The 19,286-nt window shown below is 42.4% G+C and overlaps 1 protein-coding gene across 3 annotated transcripts in view; it reads right to left on the bottom strand.

Annotated features, from left to right (window-relative positions):
* LOC135898011 (E3 ubiquitin-protein ligase AMFR-like) overlaps positions 1-19,286 on the bottom strand; it is a 211,680-nt gene that overhangs the window by 4,484 nt on the left and 187,910 nt on the right. For 2 of the 3 annotated variants that reach the window (XM_065426724.1, XM_065426725.2), the window contains exons 11-13: positions 14,965-15,090; positions 14,770-14,835; positions 3,404-3,549 (exon numbers count right to left, since the gene is read on the bottom strand). In XM_065426724.1, the coding sequence (XP_065282796.1) occupies positions 3,404-3,549; positions 14,770-14,835; positions 14,965-15,090 (338 nt within the window). Of the gene's footprint in view, positions 1-2,512; positions 2,610-3,403; positions 3,550-14,769; positions 14,836-14,964; positions 15,091-19,286 lie in introns of all 3 variants that reach the window. The other variant, XR_010563233.2, reaches the window with a different exon arrangement.

The raw sequence follows: 19,286 nt of genomic DNA, 5'->3' as shown, positions 1-19,286 counted from the left end.
TGTCCATCTAGTGCGCAAAACCCAAAACAATTAGAAAATAGCTCGCAATGTGCTGCTACCTATGAAAAATAAGTAAAAACAGCCAATCTTTGAGCGGCCGGCGAAAACTAGGCTTAGTGTGTCAGTATATGTGCTCCTAAAGGGAGCAGAATTCATTTCTCTCTTCTCTGCGCCGCTGGGGCTGCTACTTGCCGAGTATCAAGTGGTAAAAAAATGACGTTAAAATGTGCACCACACAGCGGAGAGGCCAAATTTTTCAACCAGGGAGAAGCATCACTAGGCATCACCACTTTCACAATTCAATGAAAGGAGTAAAGCGGCAGGAGACTCCTCTTCAGCCGTTTCTCTTTCTTACCTTTGAAAAGAGCTGATGTGATAAGTTTGGCTGCTGCGCATCTGAGGAGTGACTTTACTGCATAGATTTAGAATCAAATGGTAGACTTTTGTGCAAGACTGCTCCCTTAGGGAGCATACACAGGGACACTAATTAGGCCTGACTGTGCATGCGAGTCTTTACAGCACTAAATCACTTAGGGACAGCAGCTTTATAATGGCAAAATTGACTTAGCGATACTTGCTGTATACTGGTTGTGGACAACAACTAAGAAGAATTTTTATTCTACGCCCAACTTTGACCCTGTGGACTATACACCAGCGATAAACTATAGGGCAGAAAATATGCCAATTAACAATTAAATGTGTGTTAAAAAAAATTGAGGCTCTATAGACCGTTTCATCGGGCGAGGAGGATAGGGCGCGCGGAGAGCCTTTCCTCCTCTCTGGATTGGGGTATCCGGCGTGGCGCTGCTTGAAAGCATTGCTGTCGCGTGCTGCGGAACAATTTCGAGATGTTTTAGATGGTACTTTGTGAAATTTACGCCATGTCCGTTCATATAAGGTCGTCAGGGAAGCCTTTCGGTGCATTGGTAACTACAGTAGGTGGAAATATCTCTTGGGGGCGCAAAAATGTGACGTGCTTTATCAGCCGCGGTGTACGCACATGATTATCAGTCGCGGTGTGTGTATGTGTTGTGAACTATTTTGCTTATATCGGTTTTAATTCAACAAAGAAACAAGGTGTCTCTTTATTAGCAGCATGAAATGGTAAATCTGCTCACTATCTGATCGCTTGGCGTAGGGAGTAAAACATAAAGCATAAGAGCGCATGCTCGTGCACGGCCAACCTAAGGCGACCCCGAAACATCTAAGCGGCAGGTGCAATCAAATATTTGTGATGCACCGGCATCGTTCTCGCACATTTCAAGTCTAGTAGGCTTCAAATTACCATATGTCTACGCTAGCTGAAGTACTATAGCGCCAAACAGACGACACAGGAAGAAGAGACACGGACGAGTGCTTACTAACAACTGTTGCTTTAATGACGGAAACACACAATATATATACACAAATTTCGCGGCGCAACTGACTTTGAAATTTGTGTATATATATTGTGTGTTTCCGTCATTAAAGCATCAGTTGTTAGTAAGCGCTCGTCCGTGTCTCTTCTTCCTGTGTCGTCTGTTTGGCGCTATAGTACTTCAGTAATGCACCAACTAGCCCAACAAAAAGTTTTGCTGGTCTACGCTAGCCTTCCTGCATGGGGCCGATGGCGCTGCTCAACACAGCGATGACTGCGGTTGGTGAACCAGCATGATACATATGTAAGCTGTGCGCTTCGGCATTGCCTTTTTGGCCTGTATACAGCCATAATATATGAGAGGGATCGCATAGAAAGAATGCGATGCCTATTTCTGAGGACAAAATTTTCGTAATACGTGTGAGTGCGTCGTAGAGAACGGAACAAACACAACTGAAAAAAAAAAAATTCGGTTATCATCCTCTTTTTCGAAAAAGCAAGAGAAAATGGGCTAACGCCGCATTACTACCTCGCATAGTCACGCTGCATGTTTATAAATATATAACCCTGATGCCGTATGCTTGGACTATGCGGTAACAGGACAAAGACATCTCTAATCCAGTACCTACCACTGCTTAGGACGCTCGCGCAGTTCGTAAAGAGTCCCTTTGCTGGGCAAGCTTAATTCAGACTGTAAGGTATGCTACTATTGCTTGCCAAAACTATTTTATTCAGGGGCGGAAATCTCATCCATCGAACCAAGTAGTCACGCAATGTAACCTGCAGAGAACAGTTTGAACGCTTGTCAAAGTATAACATCACAGCTCCTATAGTAGCAGAACGGTACCCACGCTGTTACGATCGTCGCGTATGTTTAATGGCTCCTAAACCGCAGCTTAGAGGATAATACTGCAATAAGGTCACATTAGTGAATGGAACATTCAGAAATACACAATTGATCTCCGAGGCTGATTGTAGGCTCAAATATGCGCGCACACATCGCGCTGCGTGTTCCGTCCACCTCAACGCCAGCAGAAATTCCGGCCATGACGCATTAAACCGCTTCAGCACGTCTCACAGAACCGTTTACCACGTAGAAGATGCACGCCATACTGAAAAGACCGCACGACCGCGAAAACAAATGCCAGAACCTACCGCCGAGCGTATACCTGCCATGCAAGAGACCGCTTTCACCCAAGCCAGTATGGTGCTGCTCATAGGCGGCGCCACTGCGTTCACAATATGGCGGTGCCTATAAAAAATGGTCTATACTGTCATAACAAGGTCAGCAACTGTTTAATGAAGCAAGACAAAATTAATGTGACAGTACCACTTCAAGGAGTCATTTGGCTACTCCAGATTGCCCCGGCGAAATAAATCGTCGAATAGCATGCTTCTGCTTAAATTTTGTAAATGCAGATGTGCACATGCATGCGCCCGCCCGCCCGCCCGCCCGCTCGCACGCACGCACGCACACCTGAAGGGCTCCCAGTTGCTGCTTTTTTGCAATATTTTGCTGTTGGGCAGGCTGGCCAAACTCACCATGGAAGTGCCAACACCAAGTGAATTATGTGTTATCACACAAATCAGAAGACAAAATGCAATATCCCTACGTGACACATGCACAATCTCAATATGTTACTCATTATTTGAAGCAAATACAAATATAATTGCTAACAAGGTCTGTAACACAATTTGATTACCACATGGAACTTTTTGCTTTCAGTTTTACTTTTTATTGTCCAACTTTTTATAAAACTGATCGATGTTCGTGGAAAGATAAGCCATTTCATTGCCGCACAACTTGAGCTTTCTTTACACCTAGAAAATGTTCAGACCAGTCAGCACTTATCCAGTTATGCTTTGGGCAACTTATTAAGTTTCACTTAGATGTCTGCCTAAATGAGGCAAACTGATGAAGCAAGTGTTCTGCAATGGTGAAGTGCAGTAAGCTTTTGATTAAGGCATTAATGTTCGGGCTTCTAGGTTTAAAGTTCCTTAAAGCCTACCAGGCAACTTATCATGCATAAGTACACCAAATGTTACCCTGATGTAGATGCTTCCTCAGCCTGTGAGTATGGTTCTGGATCTTCAAGAAACATTGAGGAACTGGAATCCAGAGCACTTGCAGAAGCGTTTCTTGGAAATCTCTCATCTGCAAGTGCTTCTTTATGAGTGTCCAGTCCATGATTCTGGAAAGCAGAAAGCAGCAGTCAAATTTTACATCTAACCAGTGAGGAGTCATAACTAGTGCCAGTTCTCACTACATAAATATAATTCAATGTTGCAGCTGACAAGGAGGAAAAGAAACTTGTAATAAGGATGCAAATTAATGGTACACATTTGTGCTTCCCATTTGTGTAGTTGTGCATTCTTCTTGTTGTGGTGAGCTTACAGTAGATGGACAGCTATCATGCACTCTAATGCAGGTGATGCAACGTAGGACTAAGTGGTCAGCCACTGTGAACCCTGCACTTGACTAAATCACGTTAAAGCTGCAGGTACACTTTTTCTGCATTACAGTATACGTGAAAAGAAACTGTTTCTCTCTCTCTATTCTGTCTCTATATAGGGTCCTTTGTTTTCGGTAAAACCCAATAACTTCAGATTTTTGCAACCCGAACAAAATTCCTGAAAATCGAATTAAACCCGATTTCCTCACACGTTTCCCCTTTCATAAAGAATGATAACAAATGCAGCTATTACAAAACTAATGAACGAAGCCCAGCTTTTGTGAGCTAGTGGTCATGATATATGATATTAATAATATTATGTATGTGCACATGGTATACACCTCATTTTTGCTAAACGATCAAGTAAAAGTCAGCATATATGTATAAAAATATAATATACTCAGTGCCTTCTGGCCTTGAATCTATGAACGAAGGCTTGTAGCTTTTTTAGTAGCCATGACTGCAGGAATACTACAATGGCACATTGCATTATAATTACAGCACATCACATACATGTAAACGGTGGTGATGCATGTGAAATGTATTAACGCAGCGCTGACCTTGCTCTGCATTGCAAACAGTAGCTGTGACGTTGCAGATATGTTTACCCAACTACGTTACTTTCAAAGAAGCTGGTTTTTCTTAGTTGATAATCCATTACTGTCATTGCAAGAGTGTATACTGGGAGCCAATAAAACAGGACAACAGAATATAACTAATGCCACGACCGCACCAGGATGGACACAGAAATGCTCCCAATGTGTGTGATAATGAGTGCCCAGCCCATGATTCTGGAAAGCAGAGGTCAAATTTATCAATCTAAACATAAACAGAATTCAATGTTGTATGGCCAACAAAGTCAACAACATAATTTGATTAACACATGTAACTTTTTGCTTTCTTTCAGTTTTACTTCTTATTACTAGTTGCACAGCACTTTGCGCAAGCTTTTGCAGGCTTCTCTCAGGCTTTTAAAAAAGTTTCAAGTAGCACATACTGAACAACAGAAAGCTGGACTCTGAATTCTCCTAGGATGGACTACGATTTTGTCAACGAATTTTTGCTCTGAAAATAATATTTCATGAAGTTGATTAATTATTAAGAACTAATTATGCAATTAGGCAAACAATATGGCTATTGTTCCATTTCTAGACCTTAAAAAGGCGTTCGATACTGTTGTTCGCTCCATTCTGCTGAAGAAGCTCGAATATTATGGATTCAGAGGAAGAACCTTAGAATTTCTTTCCAGTTACCTGTCAGATGGCAAGCAGTACGTCAGTATGAGCGGTCTTTTTTTCCTATACCTAATTATTTTAACAGGAGTACCAGAAGGGTAGGTTCTCGGGCCGAGCCTGTTTTATTTTCTCTATACGTCAATGATTTACTCCTATTTTCGAACACAGCGAAAACCGTGATGTTTGCCGACGACACAAGTCTTATACTTTGAGGAAAGACATTCGAGGAAGCAAGGTTTACAATAAGAAATGAGCTACTGCATCTGACAAACTGGTTGAATTCTTACAAACTAGCACTAAGCACTACTAAAGCAAAGTGCATAGTGTTCCGTTCTGCATACAAATGCATCAACACAAGTTTCTCTCAAATTTGCATTGATAGTAGCATCCTGGAGCAGGGGGACTCAATAAAATACTTAGGGGCTACATTTGACTATAGTCTGAAGTGGAAATAACACATTAATAATGTCTCCTCAATGTTAGCCTCCACATGCTTTGCGTTACTTAAGACAAGGACTTAATTTGATATCTCTGTCTTAAGAATGATCTACTACTCTATATTCCATTGCCATTTAACCTATCGCTGCAAATCATGGGCTTCTACATGTAGATCATACCTGCAACCAATCATTCGCCTCCGAAAAGCCTTGCGGGTCATGAAGTTATCTAACATACACATAACTGAAGCAGACCACTTTTTCAAGAACTCCACATACTAACATTTCTACTTGTATTTGATTTAAAGGTGTCATGTACCATCCATAGCATCATAAACAACAACTACCCACTGACAATAAGCCTGTTTAATATACCAACCTCTAACACTAGATATGCGAGCAACCTAAATTTAAATCTCCCTGCCACTTGTAACGCTTATGGTCAGCGGTTCTTGCAATTTTATGGTGCAAAATTTTTGGAATGCATTGCCACTTGGCATTAAAGTGGCTAGAAATTTTGTACTTACAGTGAAATACTTCTTGTTAGCAAGAATATAATTCCACATCTACTAAATTTTTCAACGTGAAAGTTTCTATTATCTCTTAATCTTTATCATTATTAATAAGATAAGCTGCCAATATATGGAAGTAGGAGCCTCCACCAGCTTAGGCTACTGGTCCAACTGCCTTGTGATGTACTGTTTTCATTGAAATCAATCAATAAAGAAATCAATACGGCAACAAGGGCTTGTAAGATAAGGAATAGCATCACACCTCCTGCCGCTGTGCCTCTGCACTACTATTTGTACTCCTTCCTATGTTAAATAGTGCAAAGAACAAAGCAAGCATTCAAGCAACGTAGTGACACACCATATTGCTGAAGTGGCACTTATTTAAAATTTGTAGTTATTTGTAGTAGTTAACCTTGAAATGCCAGAAAACAGAACTCTCGATTTCTCCAGTTTGGCTGCCAGAGAACAAAATCCTTGTATTTTCCCTTTTTAGTTCCTCTTTAAAAATAGCACCCGATTTTTAACCCCTGATTTAAAATAAAATAAAATAAAACTCGAATACGAAAGACCCTATACACAGGGTGTCCCACCTAACTTGCGCTGAAATGTAAATATAATTCAAAATATTTTTAGAAATAAAAAAAAAAAACTTAGAATATGCGAGTGTCACATAGTTACACAGAACCAAGGTAATGTTGTTTCCCGCCACTTGGAGCAAGTAATGTACCTTACCCAACTACATAAATCATCATCCTCATCCTCATCATCATCATCCTCATCATCATCATCATCCTCATCATCATCATCATCATCAGCAGCAGCAGCAGCAGCAGCAGCAGCAGCAGCAGCAGCAGCAGCAGCAGCAGCAGCAGCAGCAGCAGCAGCAGCAGCAGCAGCAGCAGCAGCCTGTTTTATGTCCACTGCAGGACGAAGGCCTCCCCCTGCGATCTCCAATTACCCCTGTCCTGCGCCAACCGATTCCAACTAGTGCCTGCGAATTTCCTACTTTCATCGCTCCACCTAGACTTTTGTCGCCTTTGATTGCGTTTTCATTCTCTTGGTGCCCATTCTGTAACCGTAATGGTCCAACGGTTATCTAACCGGCACATTACATGACCTGCCCAGCTCCATTTTTTTCTCTTGATGTCAATTAGACTATCGTCTATACCGATTCGCTCTCCAATCCAAACTGCTCTCTTTCTATCTCTTAACGTTATGCCTAGCATTCTTCATTCCATCGCTCTTTGCGCGCTCCTTAACTTGTTCTCAAGCTTCTTTGTCAGTCTCCAAGTCTCTGCCCCATATGTCAGCACTGGCAAAATGCACTGATTGTACACCTTCCTTTTCAATGATAATGGTAAGCTTTCAGTCAGGAGCTGGCAATGTCTGCCCTATGCGATCCAACCTATTTTTATTCTTCTATGAATTTCCTTCTCATGATCAGCATTCCCTGTGATTAATTGACCTAGGTAAACATACTCCTTCACAGACTCTAAAGGCCGACTGGCGATCCTGAACTCTTTTTCCTTTGCCCGGTTATTTATCATTATCTTTGTCTTCTGCATATTAATATTGAGTTCCACTCTTACACTCTCTCTGTTAAGGCCCTCAATCATTTGTTGTAACTCGTTGGCATTGTTGCTGAATAAAATGTCATTGGCAAACCGAAGGTTGCTGAGATATTCGTCGTCGATCTTTACTCCGAAGCCTTCCCAGTTTAATAGCTTGAATAATTCTAAGCATGCAGTGAATAGCATTGGAGAGATTGTGTCTCCCTGTCTGACCCCTTTCTTTATAGGTATCTTCCTGCTTCTCTTATGTAGAATTAAGGTAGCTGTAGAACCTCTGTAGATATTTTCCAAGGTATTTACGTAAGCGCTCTGTACTCCTTGATTACGTAATGTCGCTATGACTGTTGGTATCTCTACTGAATCAAATGCGTTTTCGTAATCTATGAAAGCCATATAGAGAGGCTTATTATACTCTGTGGATTTCTCGATAACCTGATTAATGACATGGATGTGATCCATTGTAGAGTATCCCTTCCTGAAACCCACCTGTTCCCTTGGTTGACTAATGTCGAGTGTTGCTCTTATTCTATTGGAGACTATTTTGGTAAATATTTTAAATACTGGAAGTAAGCTAATGGGCCTATAGTTTTTTCATTCTTTAATGTCTCCCTTTTTGTGGATTAGTATAATGTTTGTATTCTTCCAGTTTTCTGGGACCCTTGCAGTTGATAGACACTTCGTATAAAGAGCCGCCAGTTTTCCAAGGATTATGTCTCCTCAATCTTTGATTAAATCAACTGTTATTCCATCTTCTCCTGCCACTCTTCCTCGTTTCATGTCTTGCAAGGCCCTTCCGACCTCATCGCTAGTTATAGGCGGAGTTTCTGTATCCTGTGCATTACTGTTTCTAATGGAGGTATCCTGACTCCTCTGGGTATTGTACAGGTCAGTATACAATTCTTCCACTTCTTTTACTATATCTTTGAGATTGCTGACAGTATTAACCTGTTTATCTTTCAGTGCATACATCTTGGTTTGTCCTATGCCAACTTTCCTTCTCACTCTTTTCATGCTGCATCCATATTTTACTGCTTCCTCAGTCTTTCACATGTTATAATTTTGAATATCCCTTACTTTCTCCTTGTTGATAAATTTTCACAGTTCCGCGAATTCTATCTAATTTTTGAGTTGGACACTTTCATTTTTTGTTATTTCTTTATTAGGTACTTTGTTACTTAGATTAGTTGAATGTTACTTGGATTTTCACCTGGCAGAGCTTTGGACGGCTTTCTGGCTAGCAGACGAGAAAAAGAAACAATACATTGTTGCTAGCCTCCATGATTGCGCAGACTCAACGGATTGCAACACGTTTGCTTGAGCACAACCTCTCAGGAAAGTCTTGTCTCGCCGGTGTAGGATAGCGAACAGAATGCGTATGGTTCTTCTGTGGACCAAGCGTCTCCTGTTTTCTTCGACGTCCCTTCGGTAGCCACATCAGGTGCTCAATGTAGGCATTCGATTGTGGTCAACATGCTTTCCTTTGCGTTTTATTCATTTCGGTGCCCCCGCCCCACACACACACAAAAAAAAGACATTGTTGTGGCGGAGCGAATTGTCGCATGGTGAAAGTTCAATTTTGTTACTTCTTCTTTTGCGGAAAGTAATGGGCCATGGGATGCTTCAGTTGCTCGATAATCTTATTATATTATTGCGATAGCAATTATATGGACACTCCAGGCACATTCCTGCCATCACCGTCGCCCTCATGTTCTGCATAAAGTATGAGGCGATAACATTGTGACCGCGCGCCGCATGCTGCATGTGCAAGAGAAAGCGTAGGGGGGAGGAGCATGGGTGAGCCGACGATGGTGGCTCAGTCTTGTGAGCGCAAGGGAGAAAAGCGAGGAGAAAGCGCGCCACCTCTTGTCGTGGGCAATACATAAGGGGGAGTGGAGGGAGGGGGGGCTGTGATCTGTGAATCTGTGTTTGCGCAACATGATTATTTACCTTGCCTGACGCATTACATGCAGTGAATTTTTCTTAGATAAGTGGATTTATTGAAGACTTATATGGATATTTAAATATCTTGTTGCGAAGTTTTGTGTATGCGTGCAGTGAACTTTGTTTCCAGTGATACTTTTTTGCCCTTTATAAAGCTGTATCTTCGCATTTGTAGATTCCATTGTGTCTTCGCAATTCTAATGCACGAGGGCGAGTCAAATGAAAGTGAGCCAACCACGGAGGACTCCACGCAATAATGGTTTGGTTCAGTATCTGCGAGCCATGTGCATAGCACACAGGTATCTTTCATTTACAAAAGTGACACGCATGTGTGAGGATAAATGTCCTTTAATGCTCTCATACACAAGGTTGAAAATGGTTGCGTGACATAATGGACGCTCCAAAAGCTGAACAGCGTGGTGTCATGAGGTTTTTGACTGCCGGAGATGTTTCCCAAAAAGAAATTAGTCGCCACACGGCTGCCGTGTACGTCAAACATTGCATCTCATTTGCCCCTGTGAGGTGTTGGAGGAAACTGTTCAAATGATGTGAAAGTTGCAAAGATGATCCAAGACTGAGCCAAAGCCACCGTGCAATCATTCCCAACACAATTGCAAAGGCTGATTAGACAAGAACGGAGGATAAGCATCGATGAATTGGCAGGGCGTGTGAACATCAGTCATGGTTCGGGTCACACCATAATTCATGAACATCTCGATTATCGGGTCTTGCGTGCGCAATGAATTCCCAAGATTTTGAACCACCGCCAGAAGACGGAGAGGTTCGGCGCTGCCTTGACTCATCTTTTCCAGTATCACAATGAGGGTGACGGCTTTTTGTCTGCAATTGTGACCGGGGACGAATCATGGTGCTGCTACTACGAGCGTGAAACACAACGGCAAAGCTTACAGTGGAACCATTTGAATTCACTACCCCAAAGAAAGCAAAGGCTGTCATTTCTGCCGGAAAGGGGCTGTTGACTTTTTTTTCGATCGTCAGGGGCCATTACTGATAGAATTTGTTAAACCTGGAGAAACCATCAATTGTTTCCGATATTGTGAAATGTCAGATCAGCTGCGTGTCGCAATTAAGAACAAACAACGTGGAAAATTTAGGAATGGGGTTATCTTTCTCCACGACAACGGCCGTCCCCACGTCGCTGAGATGGTTAATACAAAGCTGGCAAAATTCAAGTGGGAAACACTGCTACATGCGCCATACAGCCCAGACCTGTCGCCTTGCGACTTCCACATTTTGGAGCACTTGAAAAAATAGCTCATGCGAACCAGGTTTGTGTCGGATGATGATGTGAAAGAGTCAAGACTTTTTGAAGCAGCAACCCAAGGAGTTTTATCACACGGAAATCACGCGACTCGTTAGTCAGGGGGACAAATGTTTAAATGCTCATGGAGACTATTTTTAAATAAAGTACCCCGTTTTCCATATATTTGCACTCGCTCACTTTCATTTGATTCCCGTTTGTATATTTTGCAGAACTCCTGCTTTTCATATGCGCTCTCTATTGCGACTATAATTTCGGTGCAATTACTCACAATACACGACCGGTGACACCTGCTCCTGCGCAGTACATTGTAACAAAGGACCGCGTCATTGAGATTTTTCCCTGGTCGTTGCATATGTACAAAAATGCAAACAAGGTTCTTGAATGACAGAGAGAGAGATGCAAATGAGAGAAAGGCAGGGAGGTTAACAAAGTTTCATTAAAATATTTATCCTCAAATTGTTCATTGCATGGCCTTTACATTTTTCATATCAGCGACATGCACTGCTTTGCTGGTTTCAATCTGAATAGTTCTAAAGTTCGTGTGATACTTTCTTTACTTGTTAAATAGACAGAAAACATGGAAGCATTGATGTCAGTTATTTTGGGCACAATTTTTGAGACATATTAATTAGTATATCCTATTATGAAAAATTACATATTGTGCTTGTCTTGACAGTGGGTAGCCTTCAAGAGTTCATTTGCAGCATCTTTCGCAACGGCAATGCAGTAATTAATAATGTATTTGGTCCCTCGACAAATTCTACAAGGAGGAGGCAGAACCAATGTGAGCCCCCCCCCCCTTCACCAAACGATATTTCTGGCTACGCCACTGGCTGTGTGTGTGGGTGAAAGTGTGCGAGGGTGAGCCAACGCATGTGGGAGGAAAGCGAGAAGGAAGCGGACCGTTTTCTGTCGCGCACGAGGAACTAGGGGGAGTGGGGTGGGAGGGGGGGTTGTTGTACTTCAGCAGGAAGTGCGTATGGGAGAGTTGCGCAGACTTTATCTTGAAAGTGATCTTCTTTGAGGGCAGAGTCTGGGAGGGTTGACAGCTCGTAGCTTTGTGTGTGCAGTGTTATCACTGCTCAGTTTTCATTGAAGTGATAGAGAGCACGAAGTTCACTTCGCTTGCTGCTGCTGCCACGCATCCTCATGCCAGTGTTTTGACAGTGAGAGTCCGTGTTCATTGCGTGTGATGTGTGCATGTTTACAAGTTTATATGGCCGATTAAACTACTATCCTTACTTACTATGGCGGTCTACTAAATTGCTATTGCTATCGATGCTTCACCTTGCGGGCGAAACTGCAATTTTTTTTCCAAGACTGAAAGAAAGCCCACAAAACACAAAAAAGTGCCGCGCGACTAGTCGCGTGGCACCTTGCATTGGCTTTTGCGGGCCTCTTTCAGGCTCGTAAAAAGGTTTTATGGTGCCCATACTACTGAGCAACAGAAAGCTGGATCGGGAAATTTTACAGGATTGTCTGCAATTTTCTCATTGACATTTTTTCTCTGAATATTTTATGAAGTTGATTAATTATGAAGAACTAATTATGTAATTAGGCAGCATACAAAAAATTATCTTAATTTTTCCAAGCGATGACAAAGGTTATGTATCTTGGTTCTGTCCAGCTGCGTGGCACTCCAATATTTTAAAATTTTGGCACAAGTTACGTGGGTCATCCTATATACAGAGTGTCCCACGTATCTTGAGCCAAGACGTTAAACATGAAAGCTGCGTCAGAAGCGAATTGAACCGAACGCATACTATTCGTACTGGCCTATAGCAACTCAGGTAATCGTCCCCCCCCCCCTTGTAACTCACTAAGTTTAATTACCCAACTTTTTAATTATTGGCTGAGGACCCCAAGTACAATACGCAGATTTGTAGAGCACCTTCAGAAACCACCGACCGAGTTATTTCCTATACGATAAGTCTCATGTCCTTTTTTCCGAGTTGTAAAGAAAGCCCGCGAAATATGAACAAAAAAGCCACACGACGGCAGTGGTTGTGCAGTGGCATCGTGCTGCTCTCAAGCGTGCGTTCGGTGAACAAGGTAGGCTCTTGTAGGATGACTGCGCCAATGCTTGCTGCTGGCTGAGAGCTGCCGAAAAGATAAAGAACGCTCTGCCGCTTCCCCGTCGCCAATCACGATGGCAGCGGGGAATCTATCGCTTGAATGCAAACTGAGCAGTCATTCGCACCAGTGCTTATCCTCGTACTCACAGTAAGAAAAAATAAAGAGGCTGCAGTTTCGCCAGAAAGGGGAAACAGTATTAGTGATAGTGAAGTATAAGACAATTACACGAAGGAAGATTCTCACCGTATAAATCCATGTAAGGGACGCACCCGTGTAAGGGCCACACGCCAAACCTGACAGTCAATATTAAAAAAAAAAAGTCCAACCGAGAAACAATCACGTTCGGTGCGCTGAGTGCAACTGCGCTCAACAGCCAATTCTCATGTGCAGCGTATTTTCACACATCACTTCTAGATGGTGAGACGAGGCAACGCAGAGGTTTAGGACAGATTTCATACTCGTGGTTAAAAAAGTTAGATCAAACCGCCCGGTCCCATGTAAGGCTCGTCAAAATCATGAAAAAGAAGTGCAGCCATTACACAAATCTATACCTTAGTTATATCGGCCATATAAAATATAGTAACCATTCAGTTACTAGTTAAAATAACAAGCATAGCGTAATGCATGGACCATGTAAACCTGTAAATATCTCACTGGATGACACGAGCACTCATCACAATGCTGGCATTACGAAGAACGCCAGAAGCAGAGGTGAATGGTTCATACAGCCACGCAATTCACCACGACTCTGAACAATAATTAGATTGATCATCATCTGCCTATATTTGTGTCCACTACAGGACGGCCTCTGTCAGCAATCTCTAATTACTCCTCTCTCTTAACTTAGGCCACGTGATCTGCAACACTAGGGGCACAGAAAGACAGCCCACGAGAGACAGCACACCTGAAGTTAGCAGCCATCACTGCTCGCCCTGTATCATTGCACCCAATAATGATTACCAACAATTAGATATGGCACGAGGGCCACGTAAGCGTCACTCATGCACATTCATTCGCAGCTATGACAGGGCTAGAGAAGATGTGCACCCTCCTTCCCAAGTGTGGATTTGATCAAATGACCTCCAGCTAACTTGAATATTGAATGCGTGGGAAGATAATGCCCATCAAGCCCTATCCTTTATGGTTCACTGTTACATGCTTTTTCTTGCAACCACAGTGTATGAATATAAGTCACTCATTCAAATGGTTTTTCGACTTTGTATGGAACATCATGGCGATGACGACCACGAAAGTTTACCTGGAGTGTCGATATACAGTCGAGGACCGATAATTTGGACTCCATGGAGAATGTAAATAAGACTTAACTACTGAATGTCCGAAAAAATGAATGTATCCAAAAAAGATTATTTTATTTACGTTTTAAGGCCCCTGCGCAAGGAAGAAGTCGTTGACTCATTGCTGCACGCACTTCCACTTACGTGCAACCAAGTCTACCTGTATTTCTACCAGTTTTGTGTAGTCTCTGTACGCCAATGCAAGGACTACAAAGGCTTGAGTCAGATCCCCAAGTGAAAGCTACGGAGCACATGCCACGTCATCATCATCTGAGTCGCAGTTTGACGGTGGCCGTCACTTCAGTGAACAATTCTTCAAAGTCACATAATGTGTCTTCAAGTGCAGCTGTTATTAAAAGTAATATATATTTATATGTGGGTGGGTGGGGGTTTGTAAATCTAGTCGGGCCCCAGCCCCCCGCGGAATATATGGAAACTTTCCACCTATGAATTTAGGTGCATGTTAGCTCCTTCTATGCCATGGATGAGCTGGGTTCATCCGTGCGTTTCTTATGTTCTTACAGAAATGAGCAGATGTTAAAAATCTAGACAATTGCAGCTTGTGATGACACCACTCAAAATAATAATGTTAGAAAGAGGAGCTTACCTGAAAGCCAGTGTGGTAAACTGTGCCTCGACTGTTTCTTGGTACAGCAGTTTGATACATGGATGTCTGTATTAAAAAAAAAAAAGCAGTAAAGTGATCTGGTTACAATGATGTACTCGCAATATAGCCACTTCCATGTGACTGTCAGGACTTCACTTTTCAGTTGATCAGCAAAAGTAAGCCTTAAAAACTTACAGGAGGTGCAACAAGGCGTTCGTCTAGAATGTTTTCAATTGTAAGCTCCACAGATCGAGTGCTCCGCAGGTCTTCAACAATGGTGTTTAATGGCATGCCTGGGAACATCTGCTGTACCTGGCGAGCCTGCAGAATGACCACTCATTAGACTGATATGAATGGGTCTTCATGCAACTGGTGGTAAACAAGAGAAATCAACTTTATAACATGGTCTTCTTTTTTGACACTGTGCAGTGTGTTTAGCCCCTAAAGCCACTTTACAGAATTAATTGATCAACAGCTGTCAAACAAGGGAAGCCTAATGCTAACATTTCAATGAGGGGACAAGGCTATTTGTCCAAACAGCTTCAGGCTGAGGGTCCCCTAGTTTGAACACTGTTCATTAATTCAAGCCTCCATCGATATCACCCTATTGTCTTGTTTGGACAACAGAATAAGCGAAGAAAATACAGTAGAATCCCTATGCTTGAAAACTAATACGTATTTGCTTGTGACACAAACTTGCCCATTGCAGCTTATGAAAAGTTGCATTTCTTGCTGCTGGGAACATATTTCTAGACCACAATCTGTTTATCTTTATTTATTTATTTACAATACCTCAAAGGCCCCAGTGAAGGGTTTTACATGAGGGATGGGCTATTTACAGATGTGTTAAAAGTTATACAATTTTTCGGTCGTTCTCTCGAAGTCAATGCTACTGGAGTGGAGCACAACGGCAGCGGGAAGGTCATTCCAATCTTGTGAAGTTTTGACAAAAAAATGGCTGTGGCTTAGCCAAGGTTAAGCCCAGGATGCGAAGCATACTAGCCTTTATTTTAGTTGTTGAACCACTGTTTAGCCTGGTGAACTGCTGTTGCTTGGTTATATTTGGTTCGGCTAGACGAAGAAACAACTCATGCGTTACTCTGCTTCGCCTTTTCGCCTTCAAGTGTGGAACGCGACAGCGTTCCCGTCGACCCGCCAAGGGGTGGAAGACAATGGGCTACGGCGTAGCGACTACGCGCCCTGCATTGGACGCGGTGAGCGTCGAGCAACGCAGCGTTCGGCGCGGCAACGAAATGTGCGCCTGAGCAAGCGACGCACTCCTGAGCCTTAGAAACAGCTCGTTTCTAAGGCAACACCACATTCACTAGAGGCGCTTTTGTACCGCTTTGAAGCATCGTACTCGTGGCTCAGTGGTAGCGTCTCCGTCTCACACTCTGGAGACCCTGGTTTGATTCCCACCCAGCCCATCTTGCAAGAGTTGAGCCAAAGCCACCTAGAAAATCAGTCTCTGTAGCACGCCGAAACCTTCGCTTCTCATTCCAACGAGCAGCTCTGTCTCCAGGAGGCATCTCACCTCGTGAGTGTCTAGCAGAGGCAAGCGCAGCTGCTTATATACCGCCGCGACGCCGCGAGCGACGGCGCGAGTTGGAGCCCCGTTTCTCCTCCGTCGTGACGTCACGGTGTCACGTGGTATTGAAGGTGACACCGCCGCGCCTGAGGAGCTGGGTTGAGCTCTCGTAATATGCTTCGCATATAAAATGAAGAAAAGGGCAGTGGTTCGAGCAGATGGTGAGTATACAGCTTTCTCGTGATTGGCGTGATCTGAACGATGATGGGCTGGCTTGATGACAGGAGTACAGGGTGATGCGTGATAAAACTTGAAGAATAGGTACAGATGTGCTATTCTGCGATGTGATGTAAGGCTTCCAAGGTTTGCACGAGGTTTTAGTTCGATGACACTAGAATGATACGAGTATTCTGAGAAAATGAATCGGGCTGCACAGTTCTGTGCACATTCTAGCATATCAATGATATCAACTGGACTGGCCACTGCAAGTGATTGCTAGTAATTTAGAACACTGGATGCTCCATTCCATTATGGAGTTGCAGCATACCATAACTTCCTGTTTCAACCATATTTAAAAGAACCTTTCAAAGAAACCTTTCAAAGAAAAACAGTTTGACCTACCTGGTATTCCATAATGATCAAGAGTAGCAAAAAGCAAGACAAATCTGCAAACCAATGCATACAAGTGCTACCTTCATATTGAAATGAAATTTTGATATGAGAGTTCACATCCCAAAGCCATCCCAGCTGTGAGAAGCACCGCAGTGGGAGATGCTCTAGGTTAATTTTGATCCACTGGAGTTCTTTTACATGCACCCAAAGCTCCAAACACGAGGAGTTTCTCTACTGCTGAAATGTGGCTGCTGAAAATTGGAATTGAACTCGAAACTAGCCTTATTCAGGACTTAAACATACAGTAGAAGCTCAATGCAATCAAATCATACTTCCAAACAAAATTTCATTAAATAAAAAGATATTATGCAAATTTTAGATAACAAATTATTAGACAACTATACAAAATAAGATAGTTTTATCGGTTGTATATATTGCAGTACACATTTGCTTACTAACGAAATTAACAAGCATGGTGTCACGCACACACAGGCAAACAAGGACAGATCTCGCTCGATGACTGCAGACACTTGCTGTCAGAATGCTGGCGTGATGAAGAACAGTAGAGGCGGCGAGAAAATGCTTCATGCTGCCTCTAGCTTCAACACGTCTCTGAAACTTGAGATTCACGCATATTTTGACAACCAACATTCACTTTTACCTTTGATTGCACCAGCATTTGAACCATACATTTTTTTTCTCCCGGTATATTTCCCATTACGCGACTTCCAACACTAGGCGCGTGAGAACACAGCACACAGGAAGCCACAAGCCATCTCGTCTCGCGTAACTTTGTAACTGTCGCAGGTTACTTTCTAGATGGGGCAAGCGCAGCCATGCTCAGCCACATCAAGCACAGCAATGGCTCGACAAGAATTGGTGACGCACTTATCTTGAAGGGCTACTATGAACTACCATGGCAACCTTGCGTTTTTGTTATGTTTGCATGTAATGTTTCTGTTTATGAAAACATATTCACTGCCATTTGTCATAATATTTTAAGGGTCTTTTGTGCAAAATAGGGTCTTCATATGAGGCCTAGAAGATTCTCATAACATAGCCTATATTGTTCCTCATAAACATATAATTGAAAATATGCTCAAAAATTATATTTTTCTAGCTTCATTATTTAAAGAACAAAAAATTTAATTTCGACTATAGTTATGAAGAACATTCATGATTGTTACCTTAAATGCACATGACCAAAATTGCTGTAAATTACAATAAAGCCTAGACATTACTGCATTCTATCAGTTCATGTGCATGCAAAATTTGGACGAGATTAAGCCACACTAACTAGAAAAATGTTTGTGCACAAGTAATAAAAATAGCATAAGATTCCAAAAAGTGAAAAAGGAGGTTGAAAGTTCTGAACAAGTTATTACTATTGCATGTGATCAATTTGCATGAAATGTGGCCAGAATGCAGCACAGTCTTTCGAGAAGAAGTGTAATGCTTTAAAATTCTCCTGTGCGTACGTGGTACCCTTGGAACCCTTGCGAGCTTCCTCCACCAGCCAGGCTTACTTTGCTACACTGCAATGACAGATTTAGCTTCAGTGGTCTGTGTTCCAGAGATTCCTTTGATTCTTCTCTGATCTCTCTGGTTGCTGAGAGCAAGTAACTCCTGAGTTAGGACTCCCAACTCCTCTAGGACCTCCTTCAAGCCTTTGTGGCCTTTATTAAATTACAGGATGGCTATAGATGTGGCCATTTCCACAACAGTGCGTGAAGGAAATTTTCTTTTGGGGCACAGCAACCAAATGTTGATGCCGAGATTTGGTGGTTGCTGTTAAGTGACTCAGTCGCACTTTGGAGTTTGCCTTTTATACAGTAAGCAACAGCCTTTTGCTTGTCAGCCTGTCATATGCAGGAAGCATAGCCTTAGCCTGAGAACTGGTCAAAAGTAGAGAATGAGCTGGTGCTGGCCGACTCAGCCAGGGCTAGTGCTCGCTTGTTGTCACACCAGGAAAGCCCACCATATGGGCAAACATTGTGGTCTCACGTCTCATCTGTAAGCATGAAAGAAATGAAGCCTCTACAGCTACCATGCCTGGATTACAATAACTTTTTGAATTGTGGTTGGAAAAGCACCTTATTTTTTGGGTATAAAAATAGAATGTTGAGGTGCATAGGAATCAAAAGCTAAAAAAATGTTATTTTAAAGAAAAATGTAATTTTTCTACCTGTACCTCGCCTTAAGCTCTATTGGCAATACTAAGTCATTTTCATCGCTGCTTGCGCAGCATCACTGAAAGAGACAAAAGACTGCAGTTTGCATTAATTTTATGCAAGAAAATAAGTTGAAATATGATATATGACAATATATATATATATATATATATATATATATATATATGATATAATATATAAAGTTT

This window comes from Dermacentor albipictus, chromosome 1 (genome assembly GCF_038994185.2).
Source record: "Dermacentor albipictus isolate Rhodes 1998 colony chromosome 1, USDA_Dalb.pri_finalv2, whole genome shotgun sequence".
Lineage (NCBI taxonomy): Eukaryota > Metazoa > Arthropoda > Arachnida > Ixodida > Ixodidae > Dermacentor > Dermacentor albipictus.
The sequence above is the reverse complement of the archived record's forward strand: the minus strand, read 5'-3'. Positions and strand labels throughout refer to the sequence as shown.